Genomic DNA, 23,458 nt, shown 5'->3' with positions numbered 1-23,458 from the left:
CGTTGAAAATTGTGCATTTTTTATTCTCGCATTTCCTACATACTTTTGCGATCTTCTTCCGTTTGTAATACTTCGTTAACTTATCAAGCTCTTAAGAACAAGTATTCTAAAATATCTGCAATTATACCAAACCAAACTGAAACCACTCCACCATATCAAATTACCCCATAAATAAACAACCCGCAAGCTTATGTTTATTAATACCTTTCCATCTATTTTACGAGACTAATGAAACCATTTATTTACATCCATTGTTCTCAAAAGCTCTTAATATACCGCATCATCAATAATTCTCTAATTCGATGCAAAATTTTCGGCACGATGAACTAAATACCGGTTATTTAAGCTCGGGCGAGTCACGCGTTGTAAATCGACGCTGAATGCTCACGTGAAACGGAAAAACATTGGGCAAAAAGACGAATAAAAACGTATAATGCAAACGACGTTGGTTTCGCGGAGGTGGCGCAAAGAACACAAACGAAGAGAAATTTTCGTAAGGTTTGAAAAGCTGTCCGAAACAGAAGCAAGTCGCGGGGAACACACGTATCCGAGGAGAAAAATATGTATTCGCGCGTTCAGCAAAACATGTGCGCAAATATGGCGGGACCAGCGTCTCGCATAAACTGGTTGAACGACCACAAACTTTACGCGAGTTGCGTAATTTCAGATTTTTACGAACGATGAAAGCCAATAATAACGACTGATGTATGCACGAATACTATCGCGGTGATTTGAGGAAGTCAATTATTATGGAAATTTCCAGTGCTGGAAAATGAACGCCGATGTACGTGGAAATTCAAACCGAATGCAGCTAAAGAAACCAATCGTAGACGGAGACTTATTACTTTTTTTAAATACCAGACGTTGTTTTTGGATACTATGTTCCTTCTTCTTATGTCAAGTTATCATATTAAGTTCATATTATGTTCATAAAGTTTGTAAGTACATTTTTACATATATATACGTATAAGTGTTTTCACAGATAAAATAGAAACACATAATGCACGCTTTAATTATAGAGACCCTCGCGTTTTTTTTATTTAAATCTTAACCTTTGAAGTGACTTGCAATGACATAGATGAATCTAAATCGGTTCGACTCATGGACGAAGAATTTTTTAGATAAATATTAATCGATTGGCTTTTTATTTGATTTCAGCATTCGAGCCGAAACGTTCGTGTTTCTTTTAATAAAATACGCGTTTATGGCAGTGAATTATCTATCAACGATTTGACGATTGTATCGAAGTATCTAAAAAAATGTAGAGAAATTAAAATAGAACTCCGTGTCTTACTGTTTCTTTCGTAGTATTTCAAATAACGCATATCATGCTATTGGATATCTAATGGTGAAAATAATTCGCTAATTTTTGGATATCACGTAAAGGATGAATTAACGTATTGATGACTTTAACATTCTGACGAGTTATATTTAAAGATACAATTCTATTTACATGATCTTATTGTGAGGCAAACTGTTGATACAACTAGAATTCGTATCGATATAAAGATCATGTTTAGATAAGTAGGAGTTCATTTAATCAGAGATAAACTAAAATTTACTTTGCATAAATCTGAGAATTTATTTATTTATTTATTTAATTTATTTTTTCTACATCTGGAATTCTATTGTATATGTATAACAGTAGTGTTGAATTTTTCGTCTTACACGCATGATTTTAGCATTTAATGAATGGTATCTTTCTTGTCCTACGACCGATTGAAGTTATGGTATGGTAAAAGACAGGTAAGGATCGTTTGAAAAACCGCAAGCTTTCTATTTCGCTGCTTTAGAGTCTCGAGTATTAAAATTTGATTTAACATTGGTATTTTATTAGAAAAAAAAGAAAAGATTATTAGATACGTAAAACTGTCAAAATCTTGAACCTTTTAATACATACTATTCATAATCATTAGAACAAAAATTACTTCAATTTAACATCCAGTTAAATTAAGATATTCAATTTTGACGATTTCTAATTAATATATTATTGTTCCAGTAACATTAATTAATGATTCCATTACTCTAACATCGATATTGTCAATATTCGTAGTAGCATCGATATTAATAAATTACTCGATATCATCAATAATCGTAATATTGTTTACTAGAAAATATTAGTTGAAAACATTCTCTATTACATACAGTAGCTATAAAAAGTATTGTTTTATACACTTTCATATACTTTATTGCGGTATTTACGTATTAATTAATTAGTACGTAATACCACAATTACTTAGTAATAATACATGTATACATAAAGCCTGATTAAAAAAAAAAAGGTACGCGTCAATACTTTTGTAGCCATTGTACATTAGAGTAGCTTAAAGAATCCGAAAAATAATATTTTGCTTGTTTGCTTAAATAATAAAGTATATCCTCCTTATATTACAAATTAAAAATACGATTAATAAATCAATAGAATTACAAAGGCGACTTAAACAGTGAACAAATTAAAGTAAAGTTACACATACGATAGATCACGAAAAGGGGATGCTCGTGGAGCGCGTCTACCGGAAGCACAGTTCCCTAGCAGCATAAACACAAGAGCACAGGCATCAGACAACCAATCACAGCAGACGAGTGAGTCCGACTGATCACGAACAATGAACAAAGTGTCGACGGTCTAGGCCGATGGATTCCGTAAATATCCGAATTTTCACGACAAGTTTACGCAACTACGATACACGTACTAACGTAGCAAACGATAATAGGGCTAGTATTCTGAGAAGCATAGTATGAGGAGCAGTTCTTGGAAAGGTACAAATTAAGGGAAAGAAAAATAGACAAAGGAAAACATTGGTGAATCAGAATAATCCCATAAATATTTTGATCGACAAGAGGCACAGGCAATCAACGTGGTATGTAGCTTCATTAGCCAAAATATTCTTCTTGTGTATGCTTTTATTTAATTTCCTTATTATTTATTAACTCGCTATGTAATTGCATTATAATTTAGAAATTAGTAAACGCACACACAGTCGCAAAAGTATTTGAATTCGTATCGTATGAAACTTTTACGGATAGAAGAAAATACTTTTGAAATTTCATTGGTACTATGATAAAAACCACGATCGTGATTATATTGGTAAAATTTGGTAGCAATCTGAAAATGTATAATTATTAAAATATTTATAGAAAAATAAAAATATCGGACAACTCTTGCTTCTTCAAATAAGAATCATTGTCGTTAGTAAATAAATTTTAAATAATTTTATATATTTAATTTTATGTATTTAATAACCTGTGTCAGTGGTTAATGCAACTAAAAGATTAGAAGCAAGATACATCCTGATTACAGGAGGCTAAATATCATCTTTATCTTGATTTCTACTGCATAGGATTATTTTATCTAAACAAAAAAAAAAAATAATGATATTTTGATTTAACTACGATATTGCTTTATTATTACTTAGGATACTGGAATATGTATCTGAATATTATGTGTTTATAAACCACAGAATATCGGGTAACGTAATATAATACAGGTAATACATCATTAGGGTAATGGATTTTGATTAGAACGTAGTGCATTGCATGCATATAATTTAATGGAAATTTATATTATTATCGATGATTATATTATTATTTTATATTATCATTCATCATATTATATTCATATATTTAAAACAAAATATCACGCTAAGAATTACAATGATCGTATTTGCCAAATATCTATTACGTCTGGAAGTCTCTCAGTATCGTAACAATGAAATATTTTCATAATATGCAATGTATATATTATTTATAAAAAAAATTTAAAGGTGAAAAATTGAAAATTAAAAGTATAGAGTCGATATACACTAATCACAATATCATCTATCGCACAATTAAACAACTAGAATCTGATATTTCCAATATCAATTTAATGACTAAAATGGAATAAATACTTTACAGTAAGCGTAGTAAAATTCCAATTGAAGTTTCTATACAGGATATTTCCAAACTATAGCCATAATTACAAAGAGAATTAGAAAGTGTCAATATTATAATTTCTTCGATTAAAATATCAGAATTCCTAATTATATCAGTTCTTTCTACCACGTGAAACGCATTACAGCAACGTGTCAACAGCACGATACTCGCTCGCCATTATCACAAACGCACTTGCGATTACGAAGAAATAAAAAAGAAATTTCAATATTTATATTCCTCCGATCATTCGATCCATCCATCAGAATTCGAAATTAGGCTACTTTCTCCCATTAACAATAAGCCAACGGAGCACGGCAACCACCCACCGCGAAGTCAGCGAGAACTTCTTACAACTCCTGTAACTTTCCCATCTGCTAAATTTAAACAAAAGTGATAAAGCATTGCCTCACTGAAATATCCCATCCGAGCTATTTTCATCCTATTGCAATCGAACCGCACGCGATAATAATATATCGACTATCATGTATCGAAAGGGTTGCTACGAGCTGAAAATAAATCTCGCGGAGCAAGTTATAAGAAGATCAATCGCGAGAGTAAATGATAGGCGGGAAGACTCGACTCGCGACAAAAGGTAGAATAAAAAGAGACAGACAGAAAGAGAGGGGGGAAGTAAAATAAAGTAGAAATCGTTGTAAACTTACCCTTGTGTGTTGTCGCGTGGTAAGCTCGCGCAGGTGTGGGTGGTCCAGGGGTGGTGGGAGTGGCAGCGACGTAACTGCCCCCGCCACCCCCTGGGAATAACGAGTATAGCCCGTAACGACTCACACCTGTAACACCATTCAGACGGAGAATTTATTTTTTACAGCGTGGATCGTGGTCGTTGCACGACAACCGTGCATCTCGATTTGATAAGCGGAAGAGAATTACTTTTAACGGTTTAGCTACATCGTTGTAAATAGTCGAGTTTGTCCATTGCTAATTGTCGCTTTAGGAAGAGTTGTGAATTTTATCAATCTTATTCAGGGGTTAAGCAAAATTTGACGGATTGCACGGATGAATGGAATAAAGAAGGAATACAATGTAGAGGTAGCGGAAGATTCTTAATTCGAAATAGGGATGGTTTAACGAAGTTGCAACTCAATTGGGATCTGACATTTTGTGAAATTTGAACATGTAAAAATATTCGTAATTCAATCTAACATTCGTGCTCGTATTAAGAGCAGTCGCATTCCGATAGAGGTAGTTTTATAAGAAATTGTAAGTCATAAGGTGTAAATCTTAATATGTAGTAATAACAATTGTAATAATATATTATAACCTGTACATAGTAAATTGCAAATTGTTTATTATAAATAGTAAAGCGTAGTAGGAAGTTATGGGCTGTAAGTTGTACAATTATAATAGTAAGTTGTGATATATACATATATATGTCATTTATAATACCAAAATACATAGTAACAAAATATGTGTAAATCTCATATTTGTATACAATGTGTAAATTTCATATTTGTATACAATGTCCTATAACGAAAATTTCTATAAATAAAATTGTTATATTGCGTTTTATTAACAAGTGATTGTATTAACACATTGTTGATAAATCACGAGTAAAATCATGCATTCATGCGCAAGCGTTGTTGCCGGTGGCACATATTAATTTCTGCATAAAATAGCCGATGATAGGACTAAAAATAAAATAAAAAAATTTTTGCATACAATAACCGGTGACACGTCACAAAATAAAATAAAACTTTTGCATAGAATAGTCGACGATACGCGTTGAAATAGAATTTTTTGCATAAAATACCGTCCAATCAACAATATGTTAATACCAAGCAGACTACTAATAATAATCGTCGATATCTAATTTTCGCGTCAAAATAAAAAAAGTATAATCAATATTTATTTCTTTTGCCTTAAACAAATAGAATTTTATTCGCGGTAGAGTTAAACAAACTCGTAAAACAAATTCTCTGTGTATTGTACAGAATTCTTTAATTTTGCTACGGTTTTCAATCATCCAACGAACAATCAAATTATAGGTAAACAAATAAATTAATCAAACAGAAGAATCCAAAAGATTTAACAGAAAATATATGAATCGTTCTGGAGCCATATTGATCGACTCCATAAATTGAAATGTAGAGAAAACTGATGATATTACGAACATAATTTTTTAAATTTATTTATTGTTATTTGTGTTATTCTCGTACAATAAATGAATTTATAGAAATAAGACGTTTGCTTCTTACGAATTGACGATTGACCATATACTTCTGTAATGGAATCGAGAAATTGACAAACACATATATTACTCGGAGTAAAAATTAAATAATAAAAAATGTTGTAATAAAAAAATACAACAATTAAATTAAAATATAGATAGAGCTCGTCATAATAAACGTTAAAATAAAAAATTATTGAAAAAAAAATTCCACATTGCCGAAACCCGGGATTGAACCGGGGACATTTAGATCTTCAGTCTAACGCTCTCCCAACTGAGCTATTTCGGCTCTTGGGAATCTTGCTTTCCAAACTCAACTTATTCTGACCTGCTCGTAAAATTACGTAACTGTAAGGGGAAAAAAAAACCACTTGCCGAAACCCGGGATTGAACCGGGGACATTCAGATCTTCAGTCTAATGCTCTTCCAACTGAGCTATTTCGGCTCGTGCCAACCACTACGATGCAACTATAACTGGAGATTCGATTACAAAATTAAGAAAACCGGGTTAAAGGAAAAAGGACAAAATTTTGTTTATTTTAAATAAATATTACATTTTGAAGGTATTAATTCTTTTTCTGCAATGTAAATAAAAATTTATTAGGCAAATCAATATGAAATTGCCGTTAATCTTTAATTAATGATTCGTTATAAATTTCCGGATTGGAAAATAACTCGAATATCGTGATATTTTAAACGGAAATGATTTAAATACGATTTGTCAATTTTATTTACGGGAAATTATTTTTTTTTCTTCCTTCTTTAATTTTTCATTCGCAAAAACATGAATTATGTAATAATACGTATACGAATGAATTGCACATTGCAAGTATGAAAGTATAATAATAAGTTTTACGGATTAAAAACTTTACGATACATCGAATCAGACATTTTGTGTTATCATCGAATTTGGGATTATAATTTTTACTTTATATAGCAAGCTTTCCGTGATTTTCTGCGATGCTGATGCTCGAAATTTATTACATTAATATTTCAGGCTTTTTAAATTCGGCAAATATATATTTTGCAATATAATGACAATTTCTATAATCCAACAATTTCAATCATTTACGAGGATAATCTTTAACATTACCTGCAATTTCGTAATATTATATAAAACTACATTACAGTTTAATTATGAATGACAAACCATATCGGAATAAATAATTCAAATTATGACTTATAATTATTACCGATTTTTGTTGAGTAAGTAATCTAATATTCTAGCCACGTTGCTTGATTGTTAAAAGTATTTCTCTCGACGATAAGATCGACATTCGTAAATACATATATACTTGACGATAAACTTAATAAGAAATCTAGTACTTTTTAACTGGAAAACAGTCATTTATCAACGCTTGTTTGTCAATGAATACACCAAGCCATTTGTTAAAATACTGATATTTATATCACACTGGGCAATAATAAGATAATGAAAACTAGATTTAACAGTTGCTTCAAAACCAATTTAATTTATAACAAGAAAGACGCATCTTATAGATAAGATTCTGTACTATCGAGAAAAAGCTGTATTTGCGTATATATTTATTTACGTGAAGGCATGATAGATATTGCCACACCTTATTAAATAAATTTTATAGATACTTTATTCTTTTCGTTAGAAAATATCTTATTTTTTTCATATCGATTCTTTTCTCATTTTTGGAAATCTCAGAACAAATGATTTACACGCAGATATTAAAAATTCAATTAAAAAAGCAGAACATTTAATTTCCATAATATCAAATTGTTAATATTAAATATTAAATCAAATAAAGATATTTTATAACAGAGAATATTACATCATTCGTATCAAATATTAAATTAGATAAATATATTGCATACTTTATGATTAAATATTACAAAATAAGTATTTTTCCATCTAAAGTTAGAATATTTTTATTACTTAGAAGTAATTAATTTGCATAAAGGAAATAAGAACGATTTAACTTTATAGGAACATTGCAAATCGAGATATTGCCAGAAGAATTCGTGTAACAAACAGAAGAATTTCTATTTCTCGAGAAATTTTATATATTATTTCATTCTACAGTTTTAAATTTTACTTCCGTATGAGACGCGTCTTTCACAGTCTGAACAACGTTATTACGTTCAAACGTATATGAATATCAAGGGTGGAAAATATTACTTTATAAAACTTTATAAAACTTTATAAAACTGCTTGTAAAATTTTCAATTATATCATTTGATCAACCTATCTTATATTGCGGTATATTTTTCGCATAAAAATGTTTATTCTAAAATATTCTCATCGTTATCGTATTGTACAATATTCATGACATGAACTTTTTTTTAAATCTCAATTTTCTTTTCCTTGATAAATGATTTATCGACGAAAAATTTTAGATCATTAACGTCCATCAAACCCAAACTGATTATCGTTCTATAAAGTGACATATATTTCAAAATGTTTCCCAGTCGTTTGGATAAAAAAATAAAAAATAATTTTTTAGTGATTAATACAAGGTAAATAGCGTACCTTGGTTGTGAGTCGGCGCGGGGGTGGCGGCCAGGGGTGGAATAGCCTGAGACTGCTGGTTCGGAACCTGATTGGACTGTGCAGGTGCTAAGGGCCATAGGGTTGCTGCCGCGGCAGGGCCGGACGTCTGTTGGGCCCGGGCACCCGTGTCGCCCACGGGACGATCCCCAGTCCCACTTTGGGCCACGGGAGGGACCAACATCGGACCTCCCCCTCCCGAGGCTGAAATATAACACGAACAGAATTTGGCGATTAAAATATTTGTATACTGTCACATTACATTCGATGAATGTTTTACAAAAAATTTAAGGATTATAATGTTACCAAAATTATAAAAATTATAGCTTCTTAGGGTTACATTGGTGTTCTAAAGTTATAAGAGAAGATGGCTTATATTTAGAACGTGATTAGATATTTCTTGTAAAATTATATTCATAGAAAATATGAAGAACATTGGAAGCAAGAGATTCGAATGGATAGAAATTTGAAACAAAGTTAGTGCAATACATACATGCAAAGTTAGTGCACGATACATTTTAAAGAAAATTTTCTAGTTTCATGGAAAGCTATGATACATCGACGAAACCATTTTGAAAATTAGAATTAGATTCCAATTAGCAGGAAGATTCCAAATGCTAAAAAATAGCGATCGCAATGCTATTCTTCACACTGAATTAGATATTTTCTATTCACGCGTTACATGTTGCACGATTTTTAATAATTTTCATTGCGGCTATTTATATAACCTTTAATACTCTTCTTTAATTAATTAACGTAATAGTTGACACTGACATTTCATTCAGCTTTACGTTGATATTTATTTTACATGTACCGAAAATTGCAATGAGTTGAATGGAAAATTCACCATAAACAATATATGACATACAGGCTATGCGAACGTTTTAATAACGAGCGATGTGACGTTTCACTTCGTTCATCATTTTCCTAGTCGGTGAATCGAAAGGTATAGGGAAAAGCAGATATCAGTATCTGGCTATCGGAATCAACTTTTCATCGTTAATCTCTCTGCACACTTGTATCTATGGATCGTGGTATCAAGGGGCCAATAGGAACACATACAGTAAAGGGAAATTTGGCAGTCACGTTTAGTAGAACAAAATAGGAACAAAGAAAGACTAACAGCGAGATGAACGTGAAGAACGAAATATGAAAATACATATTTTTCGTCAGTTGCAGAAGAAAAAAAACTACGCAGAAATAATATGTTAATTTGACATTAAAATGAAATTCAGAGGAAAGGTGAATGGATTAAAATAGAAATAATTGCTTCAGTAGAGGTACCTATGAAATTAATCCACAACAGAGTTTCATATATTACGTACAGTTTCATATAATACTCTAGAAAATGATAGAAATTGAAAAATAAACAGAAAAGAAAAATTGCATATATATACTACTAGCAATACTAATTAAAATATTTGAATAGTATCGTTTAAGTAATTTCGTACATTTAATAGTCAACTAGTGTCAATTAATGCAGATATATTTCAGACACGACATATGTAAAAATTTTTCGAAGAAATGAAAAGCTAATTAAGAAACTATATGGTTTATCAAGAAAAGGTAGAATCTTTTGTCTTCTATTTTACTGATAGTTCAAAAATTACAATTCACATACTTCCACAGAAATATATATAAAACCTGCTACACGGTCAAAGAAAATCATGTATCTATCGAAAAGATTAAGGATAACACAATGGAAAAAGCACCTACTCGAAACGCGACATAATCCTCAAAAATTTAATTAGTTAAAAAATTAAGGAACGAATAATAATTACTACTTCAACTTTGTTAACGTTTCGATACATAATTTTTTAATAAATTAACAAATAAACAATCGTTTCTTCAAACTTCTATATTCCCTAAAATGAAAGAAAATTCTCTTGCTTTTTAAATATGTATGCAAATATTCTAAAAATGACGATGGATAAAAAAGATCACCGAAAAAGAACATTCGAGCTCGACCAAAAATTAGCGAAATTAAAAACCCAAGCTCTCTTCTTTTTCGCCGCCCTTCATTTCCACGGAACAGGAAACGGAACAGGAAGAAGAATGGAAGGCAAGGGCCAAAAAGCCGCGTGAACACATCGTGGATGGCGTAGCATCGTAGGCGCCTGGACCAATGTAACCTTGTGCAAAAAAAGCAAGAAAAAAGAGGGGACAGACAGAGGTCGAGATAGAATATAGAACATTCTCAATGAGCTGAACGAAGCCAGAGCTTCGCCATTTTCTAGCAGAGGGTGATTCACCGAAGGGATGGCCATGGAGGGTTGAGAAGCGGTAGAAACGGAGGAGGGGTAGCAACAGGTCGGCAAGCATAATGTACTCTCTTAGGTACACACACACGCACACACACACGTCACTATAGTTCCATTTGATACACAAATCTCTAAGTATGAGTTCACGTCTTTTTCTTGCGCGCTAAAATACAGGGGTTGCGGAAACGACGTACTCGGAGAAATCTTTTTACCGAAAGAATTTGTTAACGACAGGATTTTAATGGCGAGAGGAGTTATACGAGAAAACGTAAAATATACGTTGCGTATAATTTGTCGAAAAATTGTCATTTTTCGAGTAACAAAAAAAGGTGGATAATTTGCACTTGATTGTATCGTAAATTCTGGCAAATGTCAAATTACATGGTTCGCGTATGTACATCGAATACTTTTTGTGGATGACTGGAAACTGTAACAAGTTCTGAAGAATAATCGAGTGTTTCTGAGATATGTATATAAACAAACACAGAAATGCAATTGTGATATATATCATAATGGCACAATTGAAGTACTTTGGATATTTCTATACATGGAACGTATTTCTTCTCTTTAATTCTTGGTCGTTTCTTTCTAGATAATTTCTTAATTTTATAAAGCTTTTACGTATAACATTTTTTTAATATAACGTACTTTATTTCTTTAAATACTAAATCGAAATTAAACAAAACTAAATAAATTATTTTAATTCATTTAGGTTATTCTTTAGGCTAATTAATTTACAATGAATATTAATATAATTACAAATCGTCTTCATAATACAATTCAATACAATTTTAATACAATTTGATTTCGTCAGGGGCTTACAGTAAACTGAAGTTTTCATGACTATTTTCCAGTGAAGTATCTTCTTAACAGATCCTACCGTTATTTTTCCATTTTTTATAGTCGCATGACGGTACATACTACCAAACGACATGAAATTGAATATTCTTGAAGCTATTTAATTAGTATATGAATCCTATAATAAATACAATGTACAAACACCTTTTGTAGTCATCACATATCAATTTGATAATATTTGACAAACGTGTAAGAAGAATATTAATTAAACTTCACGTCTAACAATCCTTCATTTCCCACATCCTTTCCCAAATTTTCTCCGATTTTGTATTCCTTTCGCAGAAAAATTTTCCGTATCACCAAATATATTCATTTTCAAAAACCGTAAAAGGAAGAGAAAGAAGCGATGGAAGTGGACCTGAAAGTGAATCACTCTTAGAACACCTTGCCGGTTTCACGCCAGTATCGTCGTTGGAATTATTCAGAACCGCGGGATAAATCAGGATACTTGCGGAACAGGATAATGAGCCCGGTGCGACGACCTGAAATTCAAGCGAACTTCCAGCTGGAGAAAACGGCGGATGTCGCGTGTCCAAAAAAGCTGCACGTGCGAATACGATATCCCTCTCGCTTTCGCTATGTGAAAATACGTCTTAGTTGCTCTCGTTAAACTCACGCGATAATAACTGTCAATAAACTGTCAATCGGTCGGGTGTATGTTGCGGAGATGTAAGTGCGCAGCGATTAACGTCGCTACCGATCGTGTCCGTGAATTATAATGATTAAGTGGCCAATGTGCGACTCGACGTTCCCAACTACCGATTCAGAATACGCAAATAACGAGTTTTGATTCGGGCTAATAATTTACACGTAGAAAATTGAGACGTTGCTTCCCTTTTTTATCGTGTATCGCGTGGGGATTTTAGGAAGTTGATCGAAATTTGAAGAGACGTAAAAAGTGAGACGCAGATTATGGTGCGCACGTGTGAGAAATACTGTGTTAAATACGATTATTATGAGACAGTAAGTATTGAACGGAGTGTGACTATTAAACTGTGAACATTTATGGAAGATTTACAGACACAAAATGAATGTGTTATACATACATGTACAATACATAGCGTGCAAGAATGTAGCAAGTATCAGAGGGTAATGTATTTATGTAATATTTAGAGGATTTAACTTTTCCAAGCGTGTTCTGCAAAACGTAAATTTGCATAAATATCTGAGCGTTCTTGCATGACCGAGCTAACATTATCAGTAAAATTTTCCAAATCACAAATAAATTTGACAAGTTGTAAGTTATAAGTCATGTTCGGTGAAAAATTTTACATTTTTGATATTTAATTTAGATGATCATGTGATGATAAGCTAATTACATTAGCTACTTGCTTTCCTTTCCAAGAATAAAATTTAAACTTTAAGAATATATTAATATACTTCAGCCAGTTCAGCTACTTTAACGAATAAACGGAGAGAAGTCGAGAATGAGTCTGTAATTTTCGAAATGTTGGGAACTAAAGTTTCTTGAAAGTTACGAAAAGAATTCAACCTCTGTAACTCCGTTGCATCTTTTCTTACAACTTTTCTTTAACTCTGTTAGTCTCCTGGTCTCAATAGACTCGAGTATTCATTGCAGTGTCAAAGTTTCCTTGCATTTGTTCTTTACTTTATTACACTCTGTAAACGATTTGCATGAAACCGTGTTATATAAGCATGAAAGTTATCGTTAAACTTTGATTTTTGAACGTTTCAGCCTGGAAAACATTTGAATTCAAAGAAATAAATGGTGAAACGTAATTACAAAAATTGCCCATGTGAGACTCGAAGTAGCGATGTGTAGCTAATATGACAGAATGCATACTCATATATCTACATCGTGCACGCAGTTCAGTTAATTTAATTAATAAAAGATAGTACTATTAAATACTAATATACTTTGTCTGCGAAAAAGGATTTTAAACCCAGAAATTTTATAATGGACGAGGCGGATCGTATGTCCTCTTAAAATTTACGAATTACTTTTTTCTCATACTTCAACCTTTTTTATACTGTAGCGTGTTATTTTATAGAGAGATATGTTAATGTGTTCCTAAAATTAGATTTCATTTTTAAAAAGGAACAGACGATTTATAACACAGTAGTTCATACTGCAACAAGATAAGGTATTTTTACTAGCTTTAGTAGGTTAATTGAATCTTGTGACGATTATAAACACTGAAAATCTATAGTTCAAAGAATAAAGCTAACATCAACAGAAATGTGCTTTTTCATTCTATTAGAAACTTTTTAATTTCTAACATTTATATCGTTTACCATCTCAACTCCTGAATTATTAAACATACACGTAAATTAAACCTAGTCTTATGTGGATTTACGCCCATAATCACAACGTTCTATGCTCTAAACGCAATTTACTGGTTTTCTCGATCGAATCTACACGCAGGATATTCCGGTAGGTCGTTAAGAAATTCGACGACCGACTCTGCTCTCGATAATTAAGGGTCCACGAGAACCCGCGGTTCTTGATCCTGTAATTTGTACCGTGCACAACTAAGAAGGGGAAGGCAAGAAAAGTCGGAGGCGTCAGATTTTTACGAGCACCTGTTCACCATTTTCCAGCCGTGAAAGGGGCCAGCACTACGTCGTCAGGTAGTCACGATTCATGGCGAGGCCCTTCTCGTACCCTACCGACCTGAAAACCTGTTCTTCTAGCCCTCCTCCGCCTCACAGCCCTTCGTCCCTCTTCTACGCTCTTGCAGCCAGCCAGAAGCAAGGGAAATTAAGAATTAGGTCGCTGTCAGGACTCTCAAACTTTCTGTTTCTGTCAATTTTATTTCTTTACAATTTTCCTTTGAAAATTCAAAGCCTCTTGCGCCATACAATAGAGTAGATTTGTACAAAATGTTAACTCGTTAAATCTGTACTTTCATATTCAATGTTTTGCATGTTTAATTGGTAACTTGATGGCAATGTGCAACGAAGGAATTTTTGACGTTTAACGTCATGAATGCAATATCACAGGAAACAGAACATAGCAAGTTCACTTTGTCGAATATACTGTAATGTTAAATTAGATTAAAGAGGAAAATTTTAATACGGTAGAAGTTGATGAAGGTTTGCGAAAGTCAAAGGTATAATTATCAGGACAGACAATGTTTTAATACTATGGCGAGGAATATTTTAAAAAATTTGAGGAGGACGAAGAAACACGCCAAAACGCCAATAAATCCAAAATCAAATAACGAAACAATTTTGAAAACTGTTTCCCTATGAGAAGTAGGAAATGTGACTTATCGTGTTCCTTTCGTACAGTCTTCAATTATGATACTTGAAAACTCAATGAAGATGTAAGATATATTATCGAATTGAATTGTATCATACTTTCAATGTTTGTTGCACGTGGCGTAAAATTTATCAAAGTATTATAAATTTATCAGTACAAGCAGATTGCGTGTAACAATATTTCATAACATGATGCAAGATAAAATTTTAGAAATAATAAACGTCACAATATGAATCTTTAATACTAGAAGCATCTGTATATGTTTTCTATATATCGAAAATAAATATAATAAAAATTATTCAACTTCAGCACGGGAAGATATTTATATCTCTTAGAAATATAAAATTATTATCGAATTGTTCAATTTTTTCCAGATCCTGATAATCATTACTGAATCAATTGTTTCGTCGCGGCGAAAGAATTCGTACCACTGTTAAAATATATTTTTTCATTTTCAAAACAGCACTAGCGATAAATTCGTACTTTAAATTTCATGGAAACAACGACTATCAATTCAAATGTAACTACAGCTTAAACAAACAGAACTAAATCTCCCAACAATATTTATTTAATTCACCACTTTATCTTACGGTCGATTTTTTTCACAAATTTTCTCCTATTTCCAATTCCAATCCAACGAATCAAATCTCCAAAAAGCCGGTATCCATTTAAACAACGAATTTCCATCGCCGTATTTAATCAAACAGGTGAAACAGTCTTTACCATTGTATTCATACGGTGGCCATCCGAACGTGTATCCCCCGAGTGAACCTCGGGACCAAACAGGATCGGACCAACAGTTCACCGGACGAGCTTGAAACCCCGGTAAAGCTTCGAAAAGCGTTTAAATCACGTCAAAGAGAAACGAGTTTCCCCTTTTTCTCTATAATACGACCACTTTCGTCTCGCTAGCGGTTCAAAGAGTAAGCACGATCGGGCACTCGCTCCCGGCTGACCTATATTTTTCCATTGAACATTTTATCATTTCAAGCTTGTATTTCGAATCAGTGGTCGAACGAATTGGACAATGAATACAGTAAAATCACGCAGGATTACCCAAAACTGGTGACGCCTCTCCACTTCTTTTACCGATTCTCGCGGATTCAGATAATCCTGGTAACAGCGGTTAGCAGCGCTGACAAACAAGAAATTGTGCAAACAGCTAGCTGTCGGTTCACAACATAAAAACAGCGAAACTATTTTTTAGGAAGCTGTTAGCTTCAATAAACAACTTTCTTCGGGGCATCGTTCGTTAGAGAATTTTACGATGCCGTCAATAGAAAATTGCTAGTCTCGTGAACTCTGGATTTCCCAAAGGGTCCGCGACGCGAGCCCAGACGGCCATGGTCGGTCACGTCGCGACTCTCGGCCCGGGCCCGGAGCAAATCCCGTTACGTCGCCAACTTCCTCTGGCAACAATACCCTCCCCTCTTCCAAACGTGCAAACGAAAATACGCGAAATTTTCACGAAGGAAAAATAAAGAGACAGGGCAGAGTCTCCGACGCGTACAGACATAAGAATTTCTGGCTGAAAATACAGCATCGAAAAACTAACTTAGCGATTCCTGGACTCAAAGTACACGATGTTTACCCATTCCTTCGTTATTACGTTGCGAGCAAAGAAATGGTGTCCCATAACATGCAGCAAGTTTGATTATTCTGTGCGAAGTTTCAAATATTCGGAATTCTATACTCTCTGTCGCTCAATTTGGCAGATCTCGCTTGCACAATCCTATGCAACCCTCGAGCACGTGCCCAGTCCCGCGTGTTGAATCTACTTTTACACAGAAATCCGCGTGTACGTGTATGCATGGAGATCGATTTTTGGTAGAGTCGCAGTGGTACCAGTTAAGTTTCAGGGGAACGAGACTAGCTGCTACAGAGCTTGCTACTTTGCGTTAGGGAACTTGTTTCGCGAGAGTTTAACCTGCTATGGAGTGTGAGCTTCTCATGGTGGCCCACCAGGTTTATTCGTAATGCGGCTTCTGGTAGTAGGATGGGAATGTTCTATGAGCTAACAAGTTCAAGGCTGGTGATAACAAATACATGTATGTTCTACAGGATTTCCTATTTTAATCTACTATCGCAAAGATTTTAAAAGATGTACTGGGTTGTAGAAAGTGGTTTAAAAAATTGGAGCGTTGTAAAAATAGGTTGCTAGGTTAAGGTCAGGGGAATTTGGAGAAATTTACGTCGTTTTAAATGGAATTGTATAATTTTTAATGCATCAATTACACATAAAAACTACTTTCTTATTTGATTTTGAGATCAAATATGTCTTGTCATCTTCTTGAATATTTAAAACCATTAATAACGTTAGTCATATATTATACAAGGACTAGTGGTTAGGTTGAATTAATTCTAAGATAACAATTAAGCTAATATTATTAATGTCTTTTTGTATTAAGAATAATATTTAATATCCACCTTTTACAAAACATCGTAGGCATATCACATATTCTCCCATCTATTTTACAATGACATTCTTTACAATGACAAGCGACATGAGATCAGGAAATCAAGAAAAATAAACTTATTGTATTTTTCCCGTGTATTCTGCAAACGAAGCCATATAAAAATACACACAGCCTTTACCCAAATTGTTTAAACAAATGACACAAAAGTAATCATTTAATGTACGAAATAGCGAAAAATAATAGGGTAATAAGATATTTACTCATTGTTACGCCAAAACAGGAGCTTCAACCACCACTTTGCATGCTCCTCAAATCTACTTACACCTAATCGACTTCAATCTCGAGAAGTCGAGAATCGTTCGCCTGTTCTTTAACTAACCCACGACCATAGACCAACCGAAAAAGAGATTCGGTCAGAAATATTACGAGGTCCGACGTAACAAGCCACCGTGAATCCAACGTGAATCATGCAACGTGCTATTCTTTGAAGTCCTTTCGCGGTGACGGCGAAGGAAAGCGCGTCGCAAGTGTTGTCCGCGTGAAAGTCACGGGGCGCGTACTCTGGCACGCGTGTGCGTGTACGTACACACGAACAGAGCGCACGTGCACGTTTCGACATAGCAATTTATGTAGACGCGAACGTGAATGGCGTAGTAAATTCAAGTACACAAGGGTGCGGCCTGAACGAGGCCGCTGCAAGCAAAGAGAGATTCGGCCGCTTGCAGCCGATGTGATTTGCAGCCAAACTTTTTTCCCCTCTTTTTCTCTCTTTTTTCCACCCCCCTTTTTTTCATTTCACGGTTGTGGTTTATACGAATACACGAACATGCTGGAAGAGGTCTCGCGCGGATTAACCCGAAACTATATCACCATAACCGCAACAACGGTAATTAGTCCTCTGGTACTTCGCGCGCTGGTCTCCAAGGTCTTACTGTCGCCATTGCTATACCGACACTTTGTATGCTTTTCCGAGAAATATATATATGTACATATGTACGTTATATGTATAGGACTGGTGATAATTAATTTTTTAACGCTATCCAACCGGCCCTCTCTAATTGTCGTATGCCCTTGAAGACTCGTTTATCATCTTCCATGCGCTCTTCTGGACGAACGCGAATTATGAGCTTTTTAATTAATGTCCGTGGCAAATTATTTCGTGAATTACGTGGATACTGTCAGATATTTCCCGGTTTCAGACGGTTTCACACCATTCGATTAGGATCATTGATTTACAAGTGGTTAGCGTGTTAAGAATATGAATATGTTTAGGCAGAGATAAAAATATTCTTGTAAATATTATGAAAGATGTTTTGGTACGTTGGAAGTCGGTATTTTTATCGACTCTGTAGATTTTGTAGATTTTATAAATTTTATGCATTCATAAATTTGTAGATTTTATGGATCTTATAAATTGTGCAATCAGAAATTGAAGTATGAATTATATGCTTAGCATTAAAGAAAATGTCAGTGATCTTTTATGATAACGATGGCCTTTTAAATTCATCAACTTCCTTGTTACTTGTATAGTTCCTGAGTTGTGTAAAAATTATGGCATATAATTTTGCATATATAATAGTTTTATTTAAAATGTATTAGATCGGAATTTACGTAACGTTACGTATTGTTTTTTTATATAAAATCTTAAATATAAAAATCGTAAAAGTCCAGATCACGTAATTTGTGAGTATATTAAGAATTAAATAATCTACTTTCGTGTTAAAGTATATAAAGATTCATTTCCGTCGTATGAAGATCGTAAAAGTCACGACCATATAAATCGCATTAAATAACGTGTGTTTTTCAAACAGAATCTCGTCCCGCTTACATGGCGAACCTAGGCAGACAGATTGATGAGCGCATATTGCATATCGCTCGAAATGCACGTCGCTGTATGCACTTTTTATTCCTCTTATTAATGTCTATGCTATCAATGCGAATTCTATTCGAGCGGAAAAGCTCGAAACGCGAGGCCGAGGCAAAAATCGAACAAAAGTAGACTTTGAAGTCAAAGTTGAATTATATCCCGTGTGATTAAACGGACAGACAGAGTTGACGTGGATAATTAGCGATTATTGCGGAACTTTCACCGAATCTAAAAAAATATCGCAGCTATTTATTGCATATGAAACTGCTCGCGCTTGCAATGCATTGAATCTCGCTGTACAAAATATAATGACGTTTCTGTATCTTTGTCAAATGTAATTTACATTATTACGTTACTCGCTGTACTTGGAGTGAAACGAAAGAAAAGGGACGTGATTTAGGATATTTATGAAGAGAAAAGTTTTGGAGAGGGAACAGAAATCGTTTTCAGGGGAAAGAAATTATGTTAAAAAGGAAACTTGTTGTATTTTAAAATTAATCGTATTAGGATCGAATTTTGTTTTTAATCTGTGAAAGAAATATTAGCTGTTAATAACAGAAATGTATTTTTGCGAATAGTTTTGCAAAGAAGGGACGATATAATAAATAACATAATTTAAGATCAGTTTTATAGAAAACAAGATACGTCTATTTAATTAATTAATAACTCATAAAAGTGCAATGTACGTATTCGATATCGAATGTGAAATGGTTAAAAAATTTGTATTCTAACAAAATGTTACATCTTAAATTACGTAATTATTGGAGTTTAAGTTGTCTACACATTTAAGTTGTTGCAACAAATGACCACTTTATATTTGTATGTATTATAGAATCTTGTACGCAATTAAGAAAAACCCCAAAACCTCAACCCGTTCAACGACATCGACTTTAATTTATTTTTTCGATATATGCAACGTAACAGTTTCGATGTACACAGTATGAGTGCTATTAAACGTTGTAATTCGAAAAGGGAAATCGGTATTATTAATTTCATCTTTCCACTTTGTTTGCAAATTTAATCTCTCATAAACTGTTATACAACTGTTATAAATTCTTAATTTATTTTCTCTTGCCCGTTATAACTTTTATAGGAAATTAACTCATTTTGAATTATTGAACAAAGTTTCGAACTTTTAATTCATGTAATTTATTACTTAATAAACATTTTAAATTTTATAGTCACTTTAAGGAGAAGTACAGTATCAACCCTTAACTCTACAATAGTGAAGTAGCTATATAAGATATACTCCATAAAACTAATACTAACATACCATATTACACTAAATTCAAATTTCTCCAGAAGTTAGTAACATTATAGAATATTATTTTAATGTAATACGAGCACAAAATTACAAGTCCGTGCTTCTCATTGTGAATAATATTACAAGCAATCCTATCATAATTTATATGATAATCTTCCACTAATAGATTTATATTTTTAGCCCTCAAAACAAACACGCGAAAAGAAAAGACGCAACTCACAGTAGCGAAGTATGTAAAAACGTTAATTAACTAAAATAAGCCGAATAAAGGAATCAAGGATATCTTCTTTTATCCTTAATGACAATTACAAGTTCATTCGCTGTCATATAGAATCCTTCAACGATTAAATAGCAACCCTTAACTAAATCATTAAAATTCATGAGATAACACCTTAGAACGAAGCATCGAAAAGGAAACCGCACTGCAGAGCAATCACAATCGTGTTAAGTAAAGAAAAGAAACGGAAAAAAAACAACGGAAAAGAAACATAGAAAGAGAGGGAAAGAAAACAAGAGAGCAAGAGAAACCGGGGAAAGCGCACGATACGAGACAAGACACCTGTGACAAGATTTGCTGCGACAGGAGACAGCGCGATGGAGAACTTGAAGATGTGTTTGTGAAGAACCAGAGTGCTTGTAAATCCATAATAAAAGTATTCTGTCATTATTTTTTTATATCTCATACGATTATTTTAATACTTTGCCTTTACTATGAAACAAGATTCATGGATAATAATTAGACTGTGGATTTTTATGCATTTATGACAAAGTTAAAAGTTCTAAAATGTGTATAGAATGCGTATATTATTAAAACATACATGGGGCAGACAAAGTAAAATGCTTTAATATTTAGTAGACGAAACAAACTTTCTCTCAGGTTTGAATTTGTTCAAGTATATCTATAAAACTTAGAATGCTCATAAATATCCGCGGCACAACCATTAACTTTCACCCCAGTGTAAGTAAAGTCCAGTACAGTGCAAGTCCAGTATAGTACAAGTTCAGTCCAGTTCAGTACAGTGCAAGTCCAGTACGGTGCAAGTCCAGTACGGTGCAAGTCCAGTACAGTCTAGTATAGTACAAATCCATTCCAGTTCAGTACAGTGCAAGTCCAGTACAGTACAGTACAGCTTTTTGTATGGTATAGAACATTGTTTGAAACCTTCGTCCCGAATTCTCAGTTCATCAGACTTTTATTGGTCTCAAGCTTGAATTACAATTTATTGAAATATCATTTTCTGAAGCATAAGAATAGTGTAAGTGTACGTGTTAAGCACTAACTGATTTATTAAAAGTTCGATAATAAAAAGATACATATTTCCTTCACGATCATCTTCGCCAAACAAAATATGAACTTGATTCATTCATCTTTAACCACAGACACACACGACTCACCTAAAGACTCGTTTCTTTAGTAATCGATGTTTTACCTTGACGTCATTCGTCATCGAAGCAAAGATGATTTTAAAATACAAGTATGTACTTAATCTTCCTTTCTATTTTCCGGTTACGTGATCTTTTCCAAAGTCCTTTTGAAAAGGCAGTTTCGTTCCCTTTTTCGATTTCGTCGATTGCACAATTCGATGTTGCATCGGTCGAACGGTTTTATGATCCAGGAAAGAGGAACACAACCGTTTGATACCGTAGAAGGAGAGAACTCAACTCTGGCATGGAGGTGGAATTGAAGGAGGAGGAGGAGGAACGACGAGAGGCTACTGTCTAAGCGAGTCTATTGTTGTGTCGGCGACTTAATACGAGTCTCTCTCTCAAAGGCGAACTCTCCAAGCTTCTCTTTCTTTCAGACTTTCCTCCGCGAACGAGGAATAAACGACGAATCGTGTCTGCCTGTAAAAACCTCGCGATGTGCTTGTGCATCTCTTAACACTTTAACGACAGAGTACGATCAATTGACGTCCTAACTGAAGCTCACGTTATCCATAGAGAACGCTAACTGGCAATCTATGTGAAATAATCGCATCGCGTGTGAACAGTGAACACTGTGTGTCTAAACGGTATATATGTGTTTTACGATAGCACAAAAGTATAAAGTTTGAGCGACTAATGAAGCGATTGGATATGTTGGAGAATTCTGTTGCGTTTTAAACTCCTAAACACAGTGATATAAAGTAACTCAGAATCGTTCGAAGTTATTATTTTTAGGGATTCTTGAATAGTTTCGAATTCTAAGAAGTAGACTATGAAGACGAGAGGATTTCTTCCATTTCTAGAATGATACATTTTAATTTGTATAACATTGTACTCGTGATAGTAAAGGAGGATTGTGTCAGGCAGTTTGTTGCAAAATTCTGAGTAATTCGCTGCGTAAGTTTTCAGCTGTGGAATTGTTTTTGGTTAGTTGAATTGAATAAAATATCCTTCGATCACTTGTACGACTGGACAGTGTAAGATAAAATACGAGTTATATGAAACATGATTCGATCATGTAGAAAATACCTTAAATTACATAAAACTTTTATCGTTAATTCATCGTGTACTCATCATCCTACAAAACGTATTCCAACGTAGAAGAAGAGAAAGATGATTTCGTTGCTGATGAATTCATAGTAGATGTGACATGAAAGAAGAAATGTATATTTTCTATTATTATTATAAGAACAAGAAAATGTAATTCCTACACAAACATGTACAGCCAACCAAACGATGAGCTCAAAACCATGAATATAAAAATAAATGACTCGCTAAACATATTAAATAGCTAAATAAAATGAAATAGTTAAATTACTTCCAAATAGTTAAATAAAATGAAATATCCAGTTACATACCGTAAATATCTAAATTGCAGATGAAATGAAATATCAAAAGAAATTATAGAATGAATGGACTGTCACTAACGTATCAAGGATTATTTCCTCATTTTTCTCTTCTCTCGTCTTATCAGTATGTAATTAATCCTCGTTCTTTCATTATAAACGATATGTTGTCCGTA

At 33.5% G+C, this 23,458-nt stretch overlaps 1 protein-coding gene and 2 non-coding genes across 10 annotated transcripts in view; all 3 read right to left on the bottom strand.

Annotated features, from left to right (window-relative positions):
• The window catches only part of LOC100645596, a 356,587-nt gene that overhangs the window by 118,599 nt on the left and 214,530 nt on the right, over window positions 1-23,458 (bottom strand). For all 8 annotated transcript variants that reach the window (XM_048407495.1, XM_048407498.1, XM_048407500.1 and 5 more), the window contains 2 exons: window positions 8,601-8,822; window positions 4,578-4,703 (listed from right to left, as the gene is read on the bottom strand). In XM_048407495.1, coding sequence (XP_048263452.1) covers window positions 4,578-4,703; window positions 8,601-8,802 — 328 coding nt within the window. In that variant the 5' untranslated portion in view covers window positions 8,803-8,822. The remainder of the gene's footprint in view (window positions 1-4,577; window positions 4,704-8,600; window positions 8,823-23,458) is intronic.
• On the bottom strand, window positions 6,317-6,389 carry TRNAF-GAA. Its single transcript has one exon. It is a non-coding gene; the product is annotated as a tRNA-Phe (tRNA).
• TRNAF-GAA lies at window positions 6,473-6,545 on the bottom strand. The gene has a single exon. It is a non-coding gene; the product is annotated as a tRNA-Phe (tRNA).

Source organism: Bombus terrestris, chromosome 7 (genome assembly GCF_910591885.1).
Source record: "Bombus terrestris chromosome 7, iyBomTerr1.2, whole genome shotgun sequence".
Lineage (NCBI taxonomy): Eukaryota > Metazoa > Arthropoda > Insecta > Hymenoptera > Apidae > Bombus > Bombus terrestris.
This window is presented reverse-complemented; position numbering and strand designations above follow the sequence as displayed.